The following is a 24,390-nucleotide window of genomic DNA, read 5'->3' as shown; positions in this document are numbered from 1 at the left end:
TCCTCCACCAGACACCACTTGAATCTTCCTTTCATTATTTACTTGCTACAAACAAGAGCCTAAATAATACAATGAGAAACTATTTGCCAAACTTACAAGTAACTCCAGGAAACCAGTAAAATGTCAGTAAGGTAATGAATTACTCCAATGGTAAATGCAATACAAGCCATTCAACAACATCCTCAGAGACTGACCCTTTTTTGTGATTAGAGAGATATGGTCACTGCAAAATTGAATGGTGCAGAAAGAATAAAAAGCTCAAACAGCTGCTGGCAATTGCTGATTTTTACAGTTTACCTCTGTCTTACCTTTCTTGTGGAACAGCAAACCAGTACTCATGTTTTTTGTCCCTTTGTGCATACTGCTGCATTGTCGCACTTGCTTGAGAAACAAATGTTTTTCTCATGGGTTTTCCAACCCTGAGACACAGAAACTTGTGAGATCTATGTCGTCTTTTTTCTTTCATAACAGAAGAACCTATTAATAAAGACAAAGTAAGCTGTCCACAATGTACTAAAGAGCTTAACAAAATAATTATTTAATTTTATATTAGACAATTGAGGGATATAGGACATTTACATAAGTAAGTAATGGGAGATGGGGTAAGATAGGTAGTAATAATCATCTGTCCTTTTTTGTTATGAAAATTACAACAACAGAATTAACTCAAGAATACAACATATTAAATAATTTAAATATTAATTTCTGTTTCCAACTACAGATCACATTGTTACAGCGTTTCATCCAAGCTTGCAAGTATTCAGATGATATTCTTGATGCATACTCTCAATACTGAATCACCATCCTCCCACTATATAACAGCTATTCCACATATATGGAAAAGATCCTGTCTTAAATATGTACTTTAAAAAAAGATTTGTGTTAAATACGCTTGATTCACACATGTCAGAGCTGTTTGTTAGTTACTTATAATTTACAAGGGAAAACGTTCTGGCCCTATTGGTACAGGAATAAGAATAATTTTAATTTTTTAGCTATATCAAACATTTCAATGGTATGAACACCAGCTCAGGATGAAGTGTACTGGATGTTGCAGAACAGGATTTTTCTCTCTGGTAGCATATTTCATTGAACTAATAGAATTATGTGATTACCCTCAAGGTCTGAATTGTCAAGTCAGCACAAGGTAAAAGAAGAATCCTTCTTAAAATTGTTTCCTTACTAAATTTGCCAAATGCTCCAGACATAAGAGACTTTTTTAAAGCAAGAAAGGAAAATGTAATTTTAAGACTATTATGATCAGTTTATCCTAGCTCTGGTATTAGATATACATACAGATAAGTTTCAGTTTCCCAGGATGCATCTTTTCTTTACAGCTGAAGCTCTCCTTCAGCATCCATGCAGACCACAGATCTGCTAAGCAAAGAAGACATCACCTTCTTGCTCTATAAACATTTTCTCAGTGAGATTTTCACCATGAAGTTTAGAACAGTACTGTTCCACAAAAGACTATTTTTTTCGAGTAACTATTTAAATGTCTGCCACCTAATTTTCAGTTGTTTTCAGTCAACATTTTAGAATTATACCTGCAGCATACAGTATAGTGAATTAGCCATAGTAACATGCATTATTTGGAAGTATTTTATTAATGTGTAAACTCAAAGGTAAATTGTCAGATTAAAAAACAAACAACACTAAAAAGAAACAAAAATAAACAAAGAAGCCTGGTTCATAGGACTGTGATGCAAACTTTGTGGCAGTGTTAAATAAGTACTCTTCAAATGGATTTGGTATTTGTGATTTTGGTCCTTCAGAGGCAGCAGATTAGGACTTCCCTGAGCTCAGAGAAGTGGGATTATGGTTCCAGCTATCAGATAAAAAAATCAAAACAAACACTTTAGCTCTGCCCCAAGTCTCAAAAATACTATTTCAGATGCTTTTTTAAAATTAGTTCTCCAATATCTTCTTGTATATTTGATACAGAATTAATGAGAAAATACTTCAGCAATGGCTACTGTGTCTCATGCTTCTTGTCTTCCCTTTCAATCTTTGCCAATATTCAGCTAAGCAGCAAATATTTTGACATGTTATCATTAGTGATATTTTAAATTGTTTATACACACAAAATTATACACTGTTACAATGTCTCCACAGTATCAACCACATCTAGCTTTATTTCAGTCCAGTGCTCAACAAAGGTGTCTGTTAAAACAAAAGCCTGGGCAACAAAATAATAAAAGTAGATACAAGCAAGACCTTTTTAGTTACTCTAAACTTGATGTGTCTACTCATGACTATCTACTTGCATTGCATCACCTCAACATTCAGAACAAATATTTAGATCATTAATTCCAAACTCAAACATCTGGCCTCTGCAAAATGCAAAAAACAATAGTTCTCAAAACCTAAATTCTCAAAACTGCCACAAAAGAGAAAAAAATTTAACTGTATGTTCCTGCTATATGAAAGATAAAAAAGACTGTCTAGGCAAGTTATTGATCCAAAACTCATAGTAGAACTACTTCAGCGTTTTATTTTGAGAAAGGCCACTTGAAAGTGTTTACTACATTTCAAATTTTAAATGACCTCGTGTTTTGAGTGACCTACTGTTAGTAGATGTCATATTCAGTCTGATGATTTTCAAGAGTTATAGATCAGATCTATGCTTTTACTTTGGTTCTGTTTAATCATGCCTGCAAAAGCTTCCCCAAATCTATCTCTGTTGAGAAATATTACCTCATAATTTATCCATTTATTTGCATTCTGCTAATACAACGTGCAAGAAAAAGATATGTAACAATTCCTACTGAAGCTGGACTGAATTGGTCCAAATCTCCAAAAAGCATCTTGTGCTTTTTGTGTTTTTTTTCTGTGTACTTTACCCCATCAACCTTGAGTGAGACAGCAGCACTATGTGTATATAAGGTTTCTAGCCAGCACTCTTCTGTAGGACTGTATGCAGACAGTTTTTGGTTCTATCTATCTATCTATATATCTACTCTGCAAATATACGCATCACATAACAAACAACCCGCAGTCAATGATACAATCTTACAAAAAAAACCAAAATTAAGGCCTTTAATGTTACAAATATTAATTTGTAAGAAAAGCAGCAATTGTGCCAAAGAACACTTAGTACCTGAATTTTTTTAAAGTTACAACCACCAACTACTGCTAGTTGACATCTGCCAGAGGTATTAGAAAGCAGTACTAGTAAGTATATTAGAAACTAGCCAGAAGTATTAGAAATACTTCTAATATCTAGGGCATAAAATTTATCACAGAATGATGCAAGTATTCATCTGCTTCAAATTTCAAAAGTCAGTTACTTCCTTAAAAGAAGTGAAAATCCCCAATCCACCCAACCAAAAAAAACACCAAAAAAACAACAAGCAAAAACCATTTCATAAGATTTTGAAGCGCAGATGAACTTCAGTTAATCAAAGAATGTACTTCTAGTCAATATGATTTCAACTTCAATAATTAACAAAATGAATTTAACCTTCAAATGCACTTCACTTAACTTTAATGCCTGTCACACACTAATAGAGCCTTTTCTAGTCCCCCAAATATTGTACAATTAAAACAAATAGTTATCTCCATTAGTAAGATGGGAAGACATCAGAAAGTAACTTGTAAATTTTTTAGAAAGCAAGTTCAAATTCATCGAGAAGCATATTTAAGTTGCTTAAAGGCACAGCGTATTTCTGCATGATAAAAACTTGAGCAGACTTTAAGGGTAACGTCCAACTAATAATCCCAGGACCCTGATCTTTGCAGAAGAATCAAAGTACTCAGGAAATAAAACCTAGCTGTTTGCTGTATTCACAGCACTAGTTTGCTAAAATCTAGCCCTTATTCTTCCTGAATCAATCTTTTTGGATGCCTAACCTTGATCTAGTCAGCATCAAAGTAAGACAAGATCCAAGTGAAACAGTATTCTGAAAGCATCATATATTTTCTCCAAGTGTTTATGTTAAGTTTAACTTTGGAGTATCTTTAAGCCAATGAGAAATATAACCAGCACATAGAGAGAGATGTTGTACAGAATGAAAAAAAATCCAAAATTTCCATTAAATGGGAGGGAGCTACATTTTAAATCTGAAGGTTAACACTGTACCGATAAATACCCACTGACTCACCTTCTAACCGCCCATCTCCTGCAGACACAGCTTTCTGACTGATTTCTTTTTGTGAATCCTGGTGCATGTTTTCTCTTTGTTGTTTTGTTTGTTGCATAGTGTGGGTCTTCCAGAGCTTGCGGAGTTCTTCAACTTCTGCCTCAGAGTCTTGACTTTGCTCTCCCACTACTTTGCTATGTGTCTCTTTCTTTTGAGAGTCTGTGGTATCTTCACAACCTGGACATTCCCCTTCCATCTCATTATCTGCTTTTTTTCCTAGTGAGGAACCCTGATCCTTGCCCACTTCTGTCTCCTTGCTGTGCTCCTCACTACCCTGTGATCTTTGCAAAGACTGCTGGAGGACATCTGCAGTATTTTCACCAGGTTCTTGTCCCCCTTTTATAGACATTTTAGCACTTTCTGAAATAAGGTGGGTACCAAACTGTTTAACACCTACAACCATTTCGGCACTGGGCTTTAAGTCACTGGCAGCTTCATTGGAGTCTGAAATGACCATTAAACATTCAGCACTAGTCTGGTTTATTGTTTGGACAGATTCTGATGATGCTCCAGAAGATTTATCTTGTCGCAGCTCATCTGAGGAAACAAGTTCCTCACGTATTGGAGAGAGTTCTGATTCTGTGAACACATCTTCTGAAAGAGACTCCTCTGTGCTTCTTGGGGCAGTGCTAGCACTGTCATTGCCCGTGTCCCGAACCCTGGAATCCGTGTCATCTGTATTGCTCTTTGCAGCTTTCTTGGAATGGCCAAGTTCCCTTACTGACAGCTGTTCTACATCTCTGTTGAGCAAAACAAGAATTTTGTTATAATAGGTACCTCTAAAGTATCAGGTTCTTTTCTTCACTGCTTTGTTCAAGCTCTTAAAACAAACAAACACTATTTCAACTTAATCCAGAGCATTAGTAATAAACAAGCATAAAATGTGATACCATAATGGTAAACGTGGCTGACCTGTTGCCAGCACAACATAGCTGGGACTTCCCAAGTTCGTGACATTACTTTCACAAGAAACTCTCTTATGAAACTAACAAGATTGTGACAGGCACTTAAAATAAAAACCAAAGTAAATCCAACAAAAAGCTACATACAAATATTCTTTAGAGGTAAAAATCATTCACATTTTTTGGGTTTTGTCTCCCCAGGTGGCCAGTACAATTGTACAGACACATCCCACCCTACAAGGAGGCTGACACCTAGCTCACATTTAAGACATGAATAGCAGAAATCATCTGGTCTAACCTCAGATATCAAAGCCAATAAATGCAGAACAGTAGAAACCATCAAAGTATAGCTGACTATTCTGTTTGGCAAAATAATTCCCAAACTACTTGATACTGAAGATGCTGATGAATAGTGTAAAAAAAAAAATAGCAAGGATAAAAATTTATTTTACCCAGAGGAAATAATCTTGCTTAAACCTGTTTTTCAAAACAAACTAAATAGAAATTCAATGACTTTTAGAAAACAAAGGCTAGAAAGGCACTATGAATATGCTCAAGTAGACTACAGAACTCAAGCTTTTCCCTATCATCAAAAAACACCTGGGCAGTACAAAGCCATCACAAAAAATTCTCATATTTAAACTTACTCTTGACTAGAGTTCTGTCAACTTCTTTGCTATCAGAAGCACACCAACTCTTCCATTACCTAGTACTAAATGCTTTTAAGAAGCTTGTATATTAATCTGTTTTGAAGGACAATAAATTCAGTCTCACAAAACTTCATCTTCAGTTACACCATATTACTGAGATGCTGCTAAAATTCAGGATGTTTTCAAAGCATGTGCACCCTCTTATATAAGCATTAACATGAAACTTGTAGTAAGCTTTAGCTGACTGAATGATTTTGCTACAAAGCATGTGGTTCAGCTTTAGAATTCATTAGACTAGGACATTTCTTTAAATTTGCAGGATTATGCACAATGTAAGGTTCATGAAATCCGTAAAACACCTGCATGTGGTCAGACATTTTTTGCCCAGTTTCAGCATAGATTGTGGCTTACATATAGAAATCATACAACATGAAATTGTAGTGTTAAGAACCAACGCATCCATTGGGCTTATGACCATTTTCCATACCAATAATCTGAATACTGAAAATAAGATTGCTTTCCCAAGTTTAAGCAGGTTTGACAGTTGGAAAAATTGAGAGAGTGGAAGAAGGTTAACTATAACAGGGGAATATGTAGGAAAAAAAGTGAGAAAACATGATTTAAGTGTCAAATACTTCAAGACACATGGGTCTTGTCAGATCTAGCTGAAGCTGTTAGGACTTCTATTTAGACATTTAAGATTTGACTTCTGTTTTCCCCCAAATTTACCAATATGCCTCATATTTAGCTAAGGCACAAAAATACAGGGACTGAAGAAAATGCTAGCAGCTAGTGTTCCATCCACTAGTTTATACAGCTGACAAGAAAGATAAACCAAATTAGGCATACAGGCCTCTGAATGCAGAGTATGACCTTTTATTAGCAGACGTTTTCATTCCATATATATTCATATTATAAACAAAAGAGAAAATGCATGTGCTACAGGAACACAAATCAATGGCATCATTAAGTCATTAACAAACTAAGCATTTTAGAAAAATACTTGTTTTGCAACTGCAGTAACATGATTCAAGCACAGAGTTATCTAATTCTTTCCACTGTGTATCAATTGAAATAGGAACTGTGAGCTACATTTTAAAACTCAGTCTGGGAAATAAACTTCCAGAAAGAAATTCTGCTGAAGTCATCATCATTGTACATCAAAAGCCCCAAAAGTACTACTGTAGCAAAATGTACTTCAGTTGCCCTTTCAATAGACACATAACATCGGGCAGCAAACAAGACCATGCCAAAATCATTCCCAGGGTTATACCAAACTGAGCTCGTAAATGGTATGAGGCAATTTACTACTTGTGAGTGCCCATATTTTTAAGATTATCAAGAGAGATGTGCTTAGGGTACTACTTATATGAACTGTAAGAGGGTATTTTTAAGAGTTACTGAATATCTTAAAAAATGCAACTATTTTAAGTAGGGTACAGTGTTACACATCAAGCAAACAGCTTTACACTCTCTTGGTTAAAGAAGCCCAGTTCCCTGCAGCTAGGTAATTGAGGAAGTCTGCAAATGTTTGTGTTTATGGGCTGCAATAGGTAAAGGTGACATGATATATTTTTTTGATCTTTTTTTGGATTTCAAGACAGAATTTATCTTTTTCCGATGACAATATAAAAGCGCGGCATAAAAAACCAGAGAATAGAACTAAGTTCTTTAAAGTTGATTTTAAATGTCTGCTGCACTAAACACCAGTGCTTAGACCTCACCAATCCAAATTCAGTGTTTACTCCAAAAAAAGACTGAATATGGTGAATATGCAGCTCCTCCCTTAGCCATAAAGGGAGAAAAATATACTCCTAGGCCCATGGGAATATATACAAATCTTAGGAAATGAGTTTAAAGCATTTGTCAGAGCAACAAGATTGAGAAGCAAGTGAAAAATGCTAAACTATAAAAATTTATAGTTAAAATTGTCAAAGCTACACTTTCTTATTGTGAACACCAGTTTTTCAATTATTGAAGACCCAAACAGCATCTACTACTATTTCCATAGTGGGGAAGGGGCAGAGGAAATGATGTGGTACCACAGATCTTTATAAGAGACTACTGGAGGAAATTAGAATGCATGTATGTAGAAGAAAATTTATCCTGTATCATATATATGATGTGAAAACTGAAGGTAAAGCAAACTTTCCATAGGACCTTTCCAAGCCAATCTTTGATATCCTTTCCTAACAAGAACAAGAAGGAAAATGCTGGTTTGCTAGTTTTGTATGGTCAACAATGTGGCTACAGTTCAGATTTACTCAAAGCTTTACAAATACTGTTCTATCTTACATGCTTAATGACTCCTTAATTTTGCTGTCCACAATTTCCTTATACAGAGCAGCTGACATCACTTCTTCCATTGGACACATGATGCCATATTCTTCACAGCCATTCTCTTGGACCAGAGGATCCATTTTATGAGGATCAAACATTATATTATTTGGCGTCACTAGCAGCACACCATTGACTGTACCCTAAAATGAAAGGGAAAAGAAGTGGTAATTTTTCTTCAAATTCCAGCTTATTCTTCATTCTTCAGTAGGAAAAAAGGTGTTTTCTGTTTTTTTTTAATAAAGCCATTTAAAATTTAAGTTTAAGCAACTGTTATGTTACTAAGTCACTGTTAAAGACAAGAAACTAAGGTTTTCTGGGGAAGCAAATTAGTATACCACCTGCTTTCCCAGAAGAAAAAAGTTTTATTCCTCACAACTAATCAATAATTGGTTTTAGTAAAGTATGAGAAACCTTGCACACTGGAGAATACACTAAAACAGCTCCTCTGAGATAAGGAGACATCCTTCCCAGATAACCACAGGGCTTAACTGGTAGGTTTGAAAGCAATTTTTGTCTAAAACTTGACTCTTGACTCTTCTCTCTCACTTTCTAGTATTTATTTAGAGACCTTCAAAATCTATTATTTATCTTAATTTATTTTACACAAAAGTAACAGAGAGGCCTTCTAACTTAATGGACATGTTGATTGATTGGCCAAACACATTTATAGAATGAAATTAGAATAAAAATACTCAAGATTATTGAAGATGAAACTTTAGATGGTTTTAATCACAATGATACTGCTGCAGTACATTAATGCAAGTCGTGTCTAAATTTTAACTATGAAAAGCTTGGAGGTTGATATCCATACTATGAATTGTAGGGTTCTTATACAATACAAGTATTAAAACAGTTAATTTACAATGTATTGAAATTTTTTTGAACAAAAAAAGTTAGAAACACATGCAAACAGCAATTGCCTGCTACAGAAATTAATTTAACTGTTGGAACAGTAGAGTTTGAGCTGCAACTATGAACTGGAGAAAACCTAGCTTTAAGTAGAGTGACAGGCATACTTCAGTTACAGATCTTGACTCCTAAAGACTTTACAAATCTAGTCAGGCATTCCAAGCTTTCTTGCAAGAACTCAGTTCACAAGCTGTTGAAGGAATATTTATCTCACTGATAAAACATTCACAGCTATTATAAAGAGTGTGTATTTTTTTCCAAGAAGACATTAGCACAGCACAAACACAGATACAGTTCTTCCAAACTCGAGAAATGTTGTTCCCAGGTGATGGCTGATGACCTTCACAGTAGGAATACAAATATGACAAGTAGTAGAAAGAAAGTGCAAGTCATAAAAAAAAAAACCCAACCAAAACAAAAGTGTTATTAAAGTCTCAACAATGACCAATGCTATTTCTAGTACAGAAAAATGAAGACACGTCTCAAAAGCAGTCCAAACAACTGGGCTGCTTTTAGTTGTTCAGTGCTTAATCAGATATCATTTAGAATGCAACACATGTGCTGAAGACTTTGAAGTCAGCAGAAGATATCTACATAATTCCAAGGTTTAAAGTACCAAAACAAGATTGTTACGGGTATTTCTTTCCTAGCGCTGTACTGTGGAAATAGACTTTCAAGGTTGTCCTCCAAGAGGACAACTATAAAGAGAAGTCTACATTTTGTTATATCTATTGTAATCCAGAAAACAAATTTAACATGACTGCAGAAGTCAATGAGTCTACTCAGAAGAATTGCTTCTCTTTAATAACAAATATAACTTCTTTAAATTCAGTACATAATTAAAACAAAAAAGCAACAGCTTTTCTACATCTGACTCTTTCATTAAGTCATGAAAATGGAATTTTATTACTACTCTCCAGATCTGACCCAGAAATTGTCATAGTCTTGATGGCAGTTGGAATAGATGATCATTGTAGGTCCCTTCCAACCAAAATATTTTATTATATTCTTTCAGTGCCCAAATACTGAATGTGGATCTTCAAAACAGCCAGGCTGAAGAGAAAATGTTAAGACTGACTGCTCTGTCTGAAGGATTTAAGTATTCAACACCAACTTCCATAGTGACATATTACTCAGTAGGAAAAAAAAAACAGTAATTGAGATCATTAGAAAGCTCTTCATTTCCAGAATAATATTGTCTTCATTTGTCCACTATCTCATGAACCTTCCTTGATAAATTAAGTACGCAGGAAGCTTTTGAGGCAATAAAAAGGTGATATTTTTCTGTCAAGGGGTATGCTGTCACAACTCAAGATATCATTCATGTCAACAAGCTCCAGTGCTTTACAACTTGCTTTCAAGAGCACAGATAAGACTGCTTCAGCTGACAGCACAGGACAAAAATTGATTAAAGAAAAAAGCTTATCTGAATCTTAAAGAGTCACATCATCAGAGTGACATGTATGAAGAACCTGTTACACAACAACCACTCATTTCAGTTGTCTTCCTTCACACCCAGTTTTAGCAGTTCAGAAAACACCATATTACCCCTCCCAAAGTCCACAAGCCAGGCTTGTTGGTATCTTAAGGAAACACCATCCTATCAAGGAGAAAAATCTGTGCATGTGCAAGGCTACTCACTATATAAGAAAAACAACTTTAAGAGACCTTCTATTGTAAACAGAAGCTTCCTAGAGAAGACTGACAATGACCCATCTAATGGCAAAGAATCCCAAACTGGTATATTGACATGGCTTTAGCACATATGGAATTAAGGATTAAAACCTACCTCTGCAGCCTCAAAGACACAGCTAGAAATAATAAAAGTTTATCTTGACTTTAGAAGAAACGCTCAACACCAAGAGGTAGGCAGGCATTCAACATGAAAATTAACTTGAAGGTCTATTTCCATGTAAAATTTACTACAGCAATAGAAACTGAGGATTAAACACTCAGACCTAGCAGACTTTCATCTGGATTTGACAAAGCAGCCCAAACACTTCACCTGCAATTACTATAAGGAAGTGAAAGATTATACACGTATCTTGAAAACAATGTATTTATAGCACCTTAACAACAGATGACCTATTTTATTCTTCTCAATTTAAAAAACATAATGCAACACTTCTGTTTCACAAGTTACTAGACATGGTCCACAGTTACTAGATGAACACTTCAGGATATTTTTCTAGAGAAGAACTGCTGCTCCAAATTAATAAAAATTAAATTCCTAATAATGCACTAATTAGCATTAATTTTCATTATTTCCTCCAAGGATCACTGAATGTTGACCTAGGTAGCTAAGCAAAGCTCAGGTAAGAGCCAGATAAAGAAATATTTTGTTTGGCTGCAGATTTTAGATACTCTTTTTCAGACATGCCAATGTTTCTGACACTTTCTCTTACAATTTCTATGACTCTTTACAGGTAAAATATCTTCAGGTTTACTACCTTGTTTGCAGGAGTAAAAGCTTCCTTAAAACCTATTACTCAATTGATGTTGTTTCTAGTATGGACAGAAACCAAGTGCTATTGATTCTGGGAGGAAAAAAGAACATCAGAACAAAACATACAAGTGGGAGCACACAAGCCTTTAGCCAACAGCTTAAGAGCTGCTCATTGCATTATGCTAGTCATCAGTGAGAGATGGAAACTGCAGCAACTCCTGCCTTTGAGAGTTAACACCACAGCTTTGCAAAAGTCAAGAAAAAACTGCATCTGTTCTTTAAAGGAAATACCTGAAACTTCATTTCCTTGTTGGAAATGAAGGATCAGACAGATTTCTATGTAAGCATTCCTAAAATACATATACTCCAGAATTATTGTATCAGAGTATGCAATGATGAACTCCTGAGCATTTTAGTATCAGGCTGTCATTTAAGGTTCTAAAACAACTTTTCTGGTTACTCATATAGATTTATGCACTATGGCAGCAGATGTCACAGTCATCTCATAAAATACCCAGGAATGGGTAATAACAGTGACACCAGAAAATACCCTAGAGTATCTCTGTATCAATAGTGTGGCTGGCAGGACCAGGGCAGTGATTGTTACTCTGTACTTGGCACTGATGAGGCCACATGTCAAATATTGTGTTCAGTTCTGGATTCCTCAATTCAGGAAGTACATGGAGGTGCTGGAGCAAGTCCTTAAAAGGCCAGTTGAGCTGGTGAATGGTCTAGAGATTAAGTCCTGTGAGCAGTAGCAGATGGAGCTGGGCTTGGTCAGTCTGGAGAAGAGGAAACTCAGGAGGGACCTTATTCCTCTCTACAACTATGTGAGAAGAGGTTGTAGCCAGGCGGGCATTGGCCTCTTCTCCCAGGCAAGACAAGAAGAAATGGCCTCAAGGCGTGCCAGAGGAGGTTTATGTTGGGCATCAAGAGGAATTTCTTCACAAAAAGGATTATTAAGCATTGGAATGGGCTGCCCGGTGAGGTGGTGGAGCCACCGACCCGGGAGGTTTAAATAATGCCTAGATGTGGTACTTAGTGCCACGGTCTAATCGAAAACGTGGTGATCAGGGAAAGATTGGACTCGAGCTCAGAGGTGTTTTCCAACCTAAATGATTCTGTAATGCTGCTCTTGGCAAGTTACTTCCAACAAGCTAACCTCCCTTGCTATCTTACAAGCACCAAAGACAACTGAGAGCCTAGTCTGCTCCCCATATATAATCACCTCAGTTCCTTGCTTTTGGAGCAGGGAGCAAGTTCCCAAGCTCCTTCTCTGACCTGGTTGAACTACTGAAAATATTTTCAGTGTGAATATATTCTTCAAAGTGAAGAACATCACAGGGGCTTATTTATGAAAAACAAAGCCCTTTCTATGCCTTTGTCTACCAATATTAAGAAAAGATGCTTCTCCTTTATGGGCTATTAAGTTAGGTCTTCAGCCAAGATCCCTTTAAAATAAATCAAATACTCACTTAACATTTCAGAAACAGGTCTCTGATTTTTTTACAAATTCATTTTTTTCAAAATAACCACAAGAATTATTCTAAATTATTGAATTTTTAAATTGACTATTATTTGAATTTAATTTTAATTGACTATTATTTGAATTATGTTGTCTCTAAAACAACAGTGTTGTTAGAGGTCTGCAAATCAGAGCACAAGCTCAAATAAAAACACTGGACAATGACATGCACACTACCAGCTGCTACCTGACTCCAGTATACTGCTGTTTGCTCTAATCTTCTAATTTTCTAGTCCTTGGGAAAAAATAATTTAAAAAATGAACATCCATAAACAGCTCTATTGTTGCTACAGAACCTTGGAAAACATCTTTTTAGTGCATCCTCCACAAAATAACCAATAACTTGTTTCTCTTGGACCATAATTACTAAGTAGTTGTTGAGAGAAAAAATACCAAAAATACTGTCTATGAAACTGAAATACAAATTAGACTCTCCATGTAGCTACTAAGTAGTTCAACATGATACTGTTACAAGAAGTTCTGATTCTGGAACAAAACTCCCCAAAATAGCACTTGCAGAAGTCAAGTTTCCTGTATGCGATAGATTTTAAAGACATGAAGTAAAATTCTGTTCAGATGCAGTTCAGATTTAAGATCCTCAAAGAGAAATGCTAAGGCCCTCTATTGCTAACAACCATGTGGAAATGCTAGATTTTTGAAAAAATAGGTTCATTGAGTCTTATAGCTCATCTAGAAAAATCTTAATCCAGATACATAAAAACATACACATTGAAAGTAGACTAAAGTGCACATGCACACATTCAGTTCTGAATCAGTTTTGTCTTCTTACCATTAAAATTCCTTACACCTCAGGAAATGGGAGCTCTAACTCCCATGCAATACCTGACATGGAAATCTGATCATTATAAAGGGAGGTTTAGAGACAAACCATCACACTGGTGAACCCATACATTAAGCAGTTCAGTAAAACAGTTCTAAGAAAGTTTAAAAGGACCCCTAGCAAGAAGTTTTCAAAGATAAGTTCTCTAAATAATTCTGTTACATTTTTGAACACACAAGGTTGAATAAAAACTGTAATTTATGAAGCTTTTATCATGAAAATAACATTTCTTTTATGTTTTATTTCTTGTAGAAGTTTTGAACCTCTATGTCCTCCTTTTCACTTAACGAACGATAAATGTGTGTTTTCTGTGCTTTCATTTCCAGAACAGTGGTTTGGATTTTTTCAAGCCTCAGGATTAGTAATTTTCCCTTACCTACTACATTTCAAAACAGTTAAGTTAGCAAAAATAATAAAGAACTCCCAACTTCCCTTACTAGTTTCAATCAAGCAGACTGTTTAAAGTACCTTTCTTTCAGCTCAAAGAACAGTGCAGAGAATGAAAAAAACCCAGAGCAGCACACTTTTCTACAGCAGAAGCCAACAGTGCCGTTGTAAGACAAGGCACACCTATGTACGCAGTATGCAGTGAGTCAAGGTGTGACTGGAGCACAGTGATCACACTGATTTTTTGATTGTTCAGAATATTCACATGACCCTGTCTCTTACTGTGCATCGCAGGTTCCAAACACTGCTCCTAAGAGAATTCCTCTGTGTTTGTCCAGAAAGCCACAAGTGTGACTAAACACAACTCCAACCATATACAGAGTAAGCAATCTAAAAAAGTGAGAAATTAGACACTTACCCAAATGAAAGCTCTTTTGCATAGACATACTGAAAAATAGGCTTTCACTAGATTTCAGTCTACAAGCAGCAGTCACAGTGATGACAGACTTCACAGCTGAAGCCCTAAAGAATGGCTAACTATGAGCTTCAAAATCACTTTCAGAGTAGAAAGCAAAAGATTAATCTTTTAAGCTTCCTCCAGAAAACTTTTATCATCCTGCATCATGAGAAAATGTATCAAGGAGAGGCAAGACAACACTCAAGAGAACGTACTTACCGTGTGTGGCACAGTCTAAATTACACGCTAAACTTGTAAGATCTGGCACTCAAATCTGAGCAAGTCAGTATTCATTTTTCTCCCACCCACCTCCCCAAGTATGGATAGACACTGCAAAAAGTTATACAACTTTCTAGAAACAGAATTCTCCCTGAAGCTCTTAGAAAATAGGCTGTAATGCTGAAAGTCAAAGACCATTAATATTCCTAGGAGAAATTAGAGCACATAAATTATATGCTGTAAATTTTGACTCCAAATTTTTTCAAGTATTCAAATTTCAAATATTCTAAGTACTTTGAATTGTATTGCATTTGTTGAGTGAAGGCATTTTTCATAATGTCTAATAGTAATTTTTCTGTTAAGTAGGGGACAAAAATCAATACATTTTGATTTTTGGTAAAGTGCTCTGAGACAATGGCAAAATACTTTACCTCAGTCCCTAGAAGTGTGTGCAAGACTTGTGCACTTATGAGTTAAACAGAGTTTAATTAAGTGTCACTAACTTGGAGGCATTTTGTGTAATGATGCTAGTGAGAGAACTGTAACTGCTTCAAAGAAAAAAACAAAATCAAGGTTTCTACCATACCACACCAAACGGTGAACAATACAGAACTTGTTTGCAGAATCAGAGGTTTATTCTGCTCTCATTGTTCTTCTTTAAAAAAAAAAGCAAGCAAAGCTACACAACTGTGCATTTTCTAGTACAGTTTAAGGCATGTTTTTGTCCACTCTAAGTAAATAAAATTACCTATGAGAGATACTAACATAAGGAACAAACAGACCTCAGGCCCTCAACATACAAGAATTATGTGACAGACATCGCTGATGCTGCACTGTTACATATCAACTGCCTGCATCAATCATGTCCTGAACAAGAGGCCTGCAAAACCCAAAGGAAACAGCAAGTAAAAAAATTAATATATTTATACAGACGTAAGCATGTGAGTTGATTCATCTATTCATTCCTGACTAAAGTCTATTCTATGTTTATACTTTAAATATGCTTTATTATTACATCCTATACAGTAACAGTAAAACATGAATGCTTCAGTACCTTGCCATTAGTGATGTACTTGCAGTTAATTTTTAGAAATTTCTCTGTAAATGCTTCCTCCTCTTCGGAGGTGGATGATACCACTCTTGAAGGACGAACACAAGCATGTGCTGGAGACACAGCCGACTCCTTCTGTTGGACTCCATCTGAATCCTGAAAGAAATTATAAAGAAACAAAGAAGAACTTGGCAACTTGCTTTTTTCAATATCAACTTCTGGAGATTTTCTGCTGTGTAATTTGAACTAGTCAGGTCACTGATGGGCAGATTATAAAAGAACTGCCCCAACAGGTACTCAAGGATTTGAAACTGACCACCAACACAGAAATGTTCAAGGCCAGGCTGGATGGTGAGTAACCTGGTCTAGTGGAAGGTGTCCCTGCCTATGGCAGAGAGGCTGGAACTGGGTATCTCTAGGAGATACTGGGTATCCCTTCCAACCCAACCTATTACACAATCCTACAAAAGATTAAAAAAAAAAAAAAATCACACACATATGTATGCTGAATAAGTTTGTACACAAAGATCCTAGCCCATGTTCTACTCTACTAGCCATGTTCTACCCATTCAGTTCACATTTTTCCAGTATTTTAACTGGGCTGCTTTGGAACAGTATCAAAGGCCTGGCTCTAGTCAGGGTAAGAAACATGCCTTCCCTCATCTGCTGAGCTCATTTCCTCACAGAAAGCAATCGGTTTTGTCAGGTATGGTATAGCCTTGGTAAGTTCTCTCTGGCTGTTTCCAACCATCTCTGTCATTCATTCACATGCCTGGATTTAACTTTCAGAGGACTGCCTTCATTACTTCCCCGGGAAGATAATAGAGTTATCTACCTCACTATTTACCAGTATATCTAACTAAGTAGTGAACATGGAACACTACCAGGGGCAGGACAGACAAAAAAAATTGTTTTCAAACTAAAGATAACCAATCAGTAGACAGACTTCACCAAAGCCTTTTTTATAGGTACAGAAACCCTGTTTTGGAGCTTCACCCACATCTAAAGGCCTCAATTTCATACATAATTGCTATTTTTAGTTACTAATAAAACACTAGTATTTTTAGAAAACAGGAAGTCCCATGTTTCCTTTGGTTTTCTGCTTTCCTGTTCAATTCTATTCATTAGTACAGATTGCAGATAAATGCCTTTAATCATATCTAGGAACATTATGCACAACTGTTTTCAGTTCATTATCTCTCTGGCACTACTTTAGCCTTTGTCAGCATCTTTCAACCTTCATTACAGATCAACCAAAAACCCAAAACAATATACAGAACACTAAACTGAATTTTGCTGAAAAAGCTAATCAAGGTATAATTAGGAAACAAACCTCCTGGAGAATAATTCTACTTCTACATATGCCTTCCTTCTGAAAACTAAAAAGTCACTCTTGTGACACAACTCAGCAAGTGGTTCTGAAAGTGCTCAGCTGATAACCATGCCCACTCTGAATAAGCCAGCTATTTCTCACAATCTCAGTATGGCCTGGGAAAGGGAGGGGCAGGGGGATGCAGAACTACAATGGTAGACTTTCCAATTTAGTGATGATGCACTTGTCACTACATATTAATTTGAAGTGGAATTTAAGCTTTATAGGTAGCAAAGCATACAGGATCTTCTCAAATATGTGCCTAAGAGTGCTCAATGAAGAAATCTTTCAAAGGCCCAGCAGCACCAGAAAAGCTTCAAAATTAAGCTAGTTCTTACACAGTCTTACTGACAGCAACAAAATTATTGAAATACACAATGAAATCTTAGCTTAAGTGTAGCAAAATTAAAACAAAACAAAAAAACCAACAAAAAACCTACCAAAAACCCCCCAGCTTTAACAAAGAGTTATGCAGGTCTTATATCAGCCACATGCTGGTTTGTATCTAGCACATGGTTGTGGTAAGCTACTTCAATTTTTGATAAAGCAAAAGAACAAGAATAGAACATGGCAGCTTATTTTTGACTGAACAGGCATTCAGATATTTTTTCTCCTTCTTATTAAATCTGTAATGAGAAAGCACTGATTCTATTGTCCAGAACAGAGAGAAGACTCCTTTACATTATATAAGCACAGGAACACATCTTTACCTTGAAACATGCTCAAATTTAAACTGCAAATCTGGAGTCAAAACTGGAGGACAGTCGAAGAAGACAGACATCAAAAGAGCATTAGAGAACATATACTAGTATGTCTCCCCTTCATAATGATAGTAATCAGCAAAAAGAGAAAAGAAAACCATGAAAGACAGGTGCTGTGATGAAGAACAAAACCCTCCAGCCTTAACTGCTCACATAGAAGCTGAGTGCCATTTGTGTTGTTAGAGAAGACTGAAAACAAAACCAAATGCACACAGTCCACACTGACAAGTACAAGTGATTTCTGTTACTTGATTTTTTGACAATATTTCTTCTTTCCTTAGATGTACTTTGAAAGGCCTCAGAAACAAAATAATCATATTATATATTGTCTCACTGCTAATCTGATCTTCCATGAAGCATTTAAGAACTGCTTGTGACATTCTACAGCATGTAACAAGATACTTTATTGTTACATAACTATTTTATGCATCAGTTAAATGAAATTTAACATTCCAGTTGTTGCTAGCACTGGCCTGACTACACTAAATGAAAAAATCTTTTGCAGAAGAGGTTTTTAAGTATTTTCATTTGCTTTGTTTCTTCTACACTTGCAAGGTTTTATCTCCCATATGAGCATACAGTCAGCAAAAAGTTTTCAAACACATTACATCTCCTTATCTACTATATGCTAAGTGATACACAAAATAATTGACTAAAGAAAGAATGAGGTATTTTTCTGGAATAGAATCTGTAGGAAGAGCTCAGATTTCCATAGTAAAATTGAAAATTTTTCCCTCTAGTTGTGTGTAACTTCTCACAACATATGTTACATGTGTAGGTCTTTCTGAGACTGATACAGATACAAGGTATATGATAAAAGAATGTATTCTTGCAGGCGAGTCTGCTTACTGTGCTACACCACCCTCAGTTTGCCATCAAACATAAAAGAAATTATTCAGCACAAATGACAGATGTCAGAACTGGCATGCCAAGACAGAGAAAAGGTATCACAGCAAAACCAAACAGTGATTCTCAGTAGAAAGGGCACCACAGACTGTAATGCAGCTTGGGAACCCGTTCAGCAACAAAACGAAATCTTTATATTTAAACTCATCTGGACCAAGTCATGTAAGCAAATAAGTAAATGCTTTAAGTCTCAAACCTTCCTAAACTTTGAGCACACAGAATCCTGGAACAGATGTTTGACAGTTTGACTGAGTAGTGTCAAAATATGCTAAAAAGAAAATTTCTTATTTGAGAGTTAAAGATAATAACTGGGAAAAGAACAGTGTTGATGCATGAAGAAGCATCCAAATGAGATCATAATTGCAAAAATGCAGAGCAGCTCAGGTTCAAATACTGAATCTTCCTGGTTGGACTGTTCCCTATGGAATGCTGCTGACAGCAAACCAGTGCTCCTGGACAGACACTTCTTTCTACAAAGCCAGCTTCTGCTCAAAAATCTACATCTGAGCTGAATTACAGCGTAATGTGGGTGGCTAAACATTTTTAGCATTTTGGAAGTCTACAAATGTAGAACAACCGAGTAAAAGTCAGCTACAATTAATTCTACATTAGTCCTTCACCAAAATCCCCTTTTTTAACTTCATTTTGTGAAATGAAACTAGACAACCCTCTCTGACACCTCTACAGCAAGCAGGGGGAAACTGAGCATTCCTGCCAATACGTCTTTTCTATAAAAACTATCAATATGAATATGATAATGTTTAACAAGGTCTGAAATGTAACAAATACAGAAATGCAACAGTAACTCATTAAGATTTCTATGTACAATGGCAGCATTTAGCTACAAGTAATTTGCCTTCAAATCAGTTTTCAAACTGAAAACTATAATTTTAAAAGACTAAAATCCTGTATCCACTTTTAAAAATGAACTATTTTACTTTCAACTCCAGGTATTGCCTAATACTTTCTCCCCAAAACAAGCAGATAGTTTAAGAAGAAAGCATAGCATCTGTAACATTTATCTTGTAAGGGAATATTCATTTTAAGGACAATAGGTATACCTACATTTACTGTAGCCTTGTCAAGCTCTGCTTCGGAAGATGTAGGTGATAGGGGACTTACAGGACTTAGAGAGGGGGAGCTGTCCACACTAGATATGTAGTCTGGGTCAGGAACATACAAAATCTATAAAGAAGATATAATGTAGTTAGAAGTTAGTTATGCTTTCAGATTTACTTTAGATTTCCCAACAATTAAGCTATATTTACTATGCTTTCTTGAATAAGCTACACAAAATTGTTTCTGCTACCATTGCTTTTAAAAAGAATTATGAGTTGAGGGAAAAAATAATACCATACAAAGTATTTGAAATGTTAGCATTTTAAGTTTTAAATGCTATATTGATATAAGTTTGATTTTCAGTCATAATAACAGAGGAAGAAGTTCAGATAGAAAGCATTAAAAGTCCATAGCATGCCAGAAATAAGAGTGTCCAAGGAAAATGTGTCCAATTATTTCTCTTGCTATGACTCTACTATTTGAGCAATAAGGAGACTCACTGATTATATAAAAAAAAAAATAGCTGAATGTATTCTGACATTTAATACATCATTTCAGCCATAGTAAGCATTCAGTCTCCCCAGAGAAAGTTCTGCAGTAACCAAAAATGAACACAGAACTTTACCAAACAAAGGGCAAATACCAAATGACTGATACCACAGTTGACCTATCACTTGTTTCCAGGCCTGACTTTCAAGCAGAAGGGAAAACTGAAAGTAAAAACAGGAGGGGATAAAAAAAAAAAGGCAATAGTGACCTATAACAAGTGAATGGTAATTAATATACTGCTGGTAAAAACAAAGTTTCCATAATGGAATATAAACATTATTGAATCTATGAGGATATAATTGCAGGCAGTAATATACAGTCACAGAATGTTGTTTGTAAGCTCTACACTGAATGTGTCTACTGAGCTAGAGTTAGTAAACAGCCTGCTATATTTGCAAAGCAACAATTTGGCTTGTATCTAAATGTTATTATTGTACCATTAAGTACAATTTGAAAGTTTTAAGTACATTTAAAAGTTCTCTGATCTTATATAAGGGACAGAGGTAGCTTCCTTACATGTTTCCTTCTAGGCAGTTATTTAATAAGAACAAGGAATAGACTGGAGAAAATGAAAGAAACTCTTTTACAAAGCCAATAAGAAAATCAGTAAGAGAAGTACTTTAGCACTCTGGTAGGAATGAGAAATGTAAGTAACATATATAGTGTAATGGTACCTGTCCAGGAACAACTGCTCTGGAGAAAAGCTTATTTAATTGAACCAGTTCATTGGGTGTTGTATCAAACTTCAAAGCAATACTGTTTAAAGTATCTCTTGATTCCACCTGTATCAATTGGGAAAAAACAAACAAACAAACAAAACAAACCTGTAAGCAGTTAGTTCAAATAGTTGCTTACATATTTTAGCATGTGTAGATTTACCAAGATTATGATGAACTTTAATATCTTTTTTCTTTATGACTGCCCACCCCCTAAAAAAAACAAAGCCACCACAAACAACATTCCTACCCCCTAAATATTAGTGTAGTGCAACCCCATGTAAAAGCACACGCCTTCCTACTATATTTCCAGGTGCCCAGAAGTGTCAGTCACACAGTTTGAGCTGTAGGTGCAGCTATTGCACCAGAACTTCCACTCTACAAATTCACTGCTGGTTACCACTAGGCAATGCACCATTGACTGGGTTCACAGAATGATTAATTCCCTCTCTTCAACTGCTTTTCTCCACTTTTCATCTACAGAAAAGCTGAAGGCTGTTAGGCCTTGACTTTCAAGTAAAATCCATCACTGAGAAAATGCAAAAATGCTGAAGCAAAGCAGGTTGACTACTATGACAGCAGATGAAGCATAAGCATTTTGAGAAAGTGATTCCTAGCTAAGGAAAGGATTTTTTTCAAGCTCAGATTCTGACCTCCATCTCCCAAAGTGTAGTCAAAATGAGCTACTGGAAGAAAGCAAAAGGAAGAAAGTTCTAAACAGAAAGACTATTTCAGAATAAAGAAATCAAAGTCTTAGAAATAATGGTGATACAAGGAAACAAACAGAAGTTTTACTGCATAATGGCACAAGGCTTCATAAACATTGTACCAGAAAAAATACATTTTATCAGTTAAGACAAGATGAAGCTATATAAGCTAAGATATATTTGCAGTTAAATGTAAGTAGAGCCAGAGAATTCTTTTCCAAATGATTTTGTAAAGGTGCCCTTATCAACCTGGATTCACTAACAAAAAGATATCAGCATTGCTGAAGAAAAGGCAATTAGCTTTTTTAAGACAGGATTAGAAACCTATTATGAGATTTTTTTATACAGGAAGCCAATTAGCTAAGCAAAGCAGCAAACATCTCTCTACACTGGTATTTCCAGTATGGAAGACTGTATTGTAGTAGCTCTCAGTCACTCGGTATATACTATCACAGACATACAAAAAAGCAAGAATATTTTCATATGCCATGTTCAACTGGTACAACAGCAGAAATCAGAACAGGACTGTAATGAGATCAGATATGTACCATGTGCTTCACAGACCATAACAAAACTAACCACCAAATCACTGAACAGTAAGGTTTCCATCTCTACATGATACAGAAAGTTTGCTACAACAAACTGTAAAGCGAAATTCAACAGATTTGCCTAAGTTTGCATTCATATAAATGTTGATGGGCAACAGTCAACTGCTAGGTAAATATTTCTTACGTATCACTTAATGATTGAAGCAATTGAGATTTTAGACTAATTTATGACATAAAACAAATTAAAAGCATTCAAACCACAAAGCTTAAGCCCATTTTAGAGTGCATTCACTCTTTACAGCCTTCTGAAATAAGAACATCTTGTGAAATTTTGGCAACTAAAGGGTTTATCTCACTCAAGATAAACATAATGGCAAGTATAAGCTTCCTTTTTGTCTGGCTGTCAAGTTTGCCCAGGTGAATTTCCACACTACAAGGGACTTCAGGGACCAGCAGAGATACCTTCTCAAAACAATGACACTGCTCACATAATAGAGACTTCCTGAAGTATCTTCCTAGATTCCAAGGCCTATTTTCCAGTTCTCAGACCCTCTACTAATCTAAAAAGTAGAATCTGAACAGCTAAAATTTCAAACAATAACTCTGTAGAAAAGCACAGAACTAACAAGTTATGAATAGTCCCACCACATACCTTGGATTCCCAGCTTTTCCCCTATCAATTCACTTCTATAAGAGAAGGCAAGAAGTTATTCCTTCTCTCAGAAAATAAACTTCCTATACATTGAGGTAGATATTTAAATGCTATTCTGAATGTTAAAAATTGTATATAAATATTTGAATAGTAAATCTTCATTGAGAACACGCCCATGTTTCCCAGGTGCACTTATGTATAACAGCAGACAGAGAACTTCAGCTACCACTGTCTCTGGTTCAAACTACCTTCATTTCCCTCAGATAAACAGCTGGTAAAGTTATTTAAAAACTTTACTTTAAATCAAATTCTCTACTGGTATTTTATCTCAACAGTAAGAATTCATTCATTCTGCCATTAAAAATTAAACATCAAATGCATATGAATCAGAGTGCAGAAATAATTATTTTTTTATTTCAACACTAGATGTCCAAGAGCCAGAAAATCCAACAATAGTTTAAGAGTATTAAAATAAACTAACAAATTAAACAGATGGGAAGACTAAAAAAAAAAGTGAGAACAAAAGGGATCAAATAATACAACTTTGGAACTGTACCCAAGTCTTTAGAAATACCAATTATGACTGTATTAACTAATTGTTAACAGGCCTAATTTATATAATGTGCAACATCAGTAAAACAAACTCTGTAAATATCATAAAGCCAACTTCAAAAATAATTCGTAAAAGACAACAGATGAAGTAACATCACTATTATGATCTACATTTCCAATATTCTCCAAAGCAGGTTAAAAGATTATGACAATGGCATGCTCAAAGAAAAGCAGCAGCCAAAAAAGAACATGTTCCTTGGGTTTGAAATGGAAAAGCCAAGAAAATTAGGGAAAAAAAAAAAATCACCAAAACTCCTAAGTGTATAGCTTTCTAAATAGCATGTAAAGGCTTGCAAAGACAACCCTCAGCACTCTGTATAGAGGCTGAAAAATCAGTCTTGAGGCTATGGTCTTCTAAAGGCTTCTGTGACCTTCAGGAATTGATACTGGGCTCTTTTCTCAACCTGGACAACAGAATCTGTGTACTAAGTACTTAGTCACTACTTCAGGAGAACACAATCTTCAATCCCCAGAGAGATAAAGGGAAATCTTAGAACCTCCAACACTCATAAACCAGATCATCCATTTCAACTACTCAGTTAAACGTTTTTCTAAACAAAAATAAAATCTATCTGTAAATAACCACAATTATTTCTTTCTTCTCCTCAAAAGGAAGAGCAGTCAGAAGGCTTTCACTGA

The 24,390-nt window shown here is 35.6% G+C and overlaps 1 protein-coding gene across 30 annotated transcripts in view; it reads right to left on the bottom strand.

The window, feature by feature from the left end:
- OXR1 (oxidation resistance 1) overlaps positions 1-24,390 on the bottom strand; it is a 338,566-nt gene that overhangs the window by 33,830 nt on the left and 280,346 nt on the right. For 24 of the 30 annotated variants that reach the window (XM_072924916.1, XM_030266543.4, XM_030266545.4 and 21 more), the window contains 6 exons: positions 21,191-21,298; positions 19,974-20,093; positions 15,873-16,025; positions 7,990-8,174; positions 4,104-4,882; positions 309-477 (listed from right to left, as the gene is read on the bottom strand). In XM_072924916.1, coding sequence (XP_072781017.1) covers positions 309-477; positions 4,104-4,882; positions 7,990-8,174; positions 15,873-16,025; positions 19,974-20,093; positions 21,191-21,298 — 1,514 coding nt within the window. Of the gene's footprint in view, positions 1-308; positions 478-4,103; positions 4,883-7,989; positions 8,175-15,872; positions 16,026-19,973; positions 20,094-21,190; positions 21,299-24,390 lie in introns of those variants that run through there. The other 6 variants (XM_030266557.4, XM_072924928.1, XM_072924931.1 and 3 more) reach the window with 2 other exon arrangements.

This window comes from Taeniopygia guttata, chromosome 2 (genome assembly GCF_048771995.1).
Source record: "Taeniopygia guttata chromosome 2, bTaeGut7.mat, whole genome shotgun sequence".
NCBI lineage: Eukaryota > Metazoa > Chordata > Aves > Passeriformes > Estrildidae > Taeniopygia > Taeniopygia guttata.
Note: the sequence above shows the minus strand (reverse complement) of the source record. Positions and strands in the feature narration are given on the sequence as shown.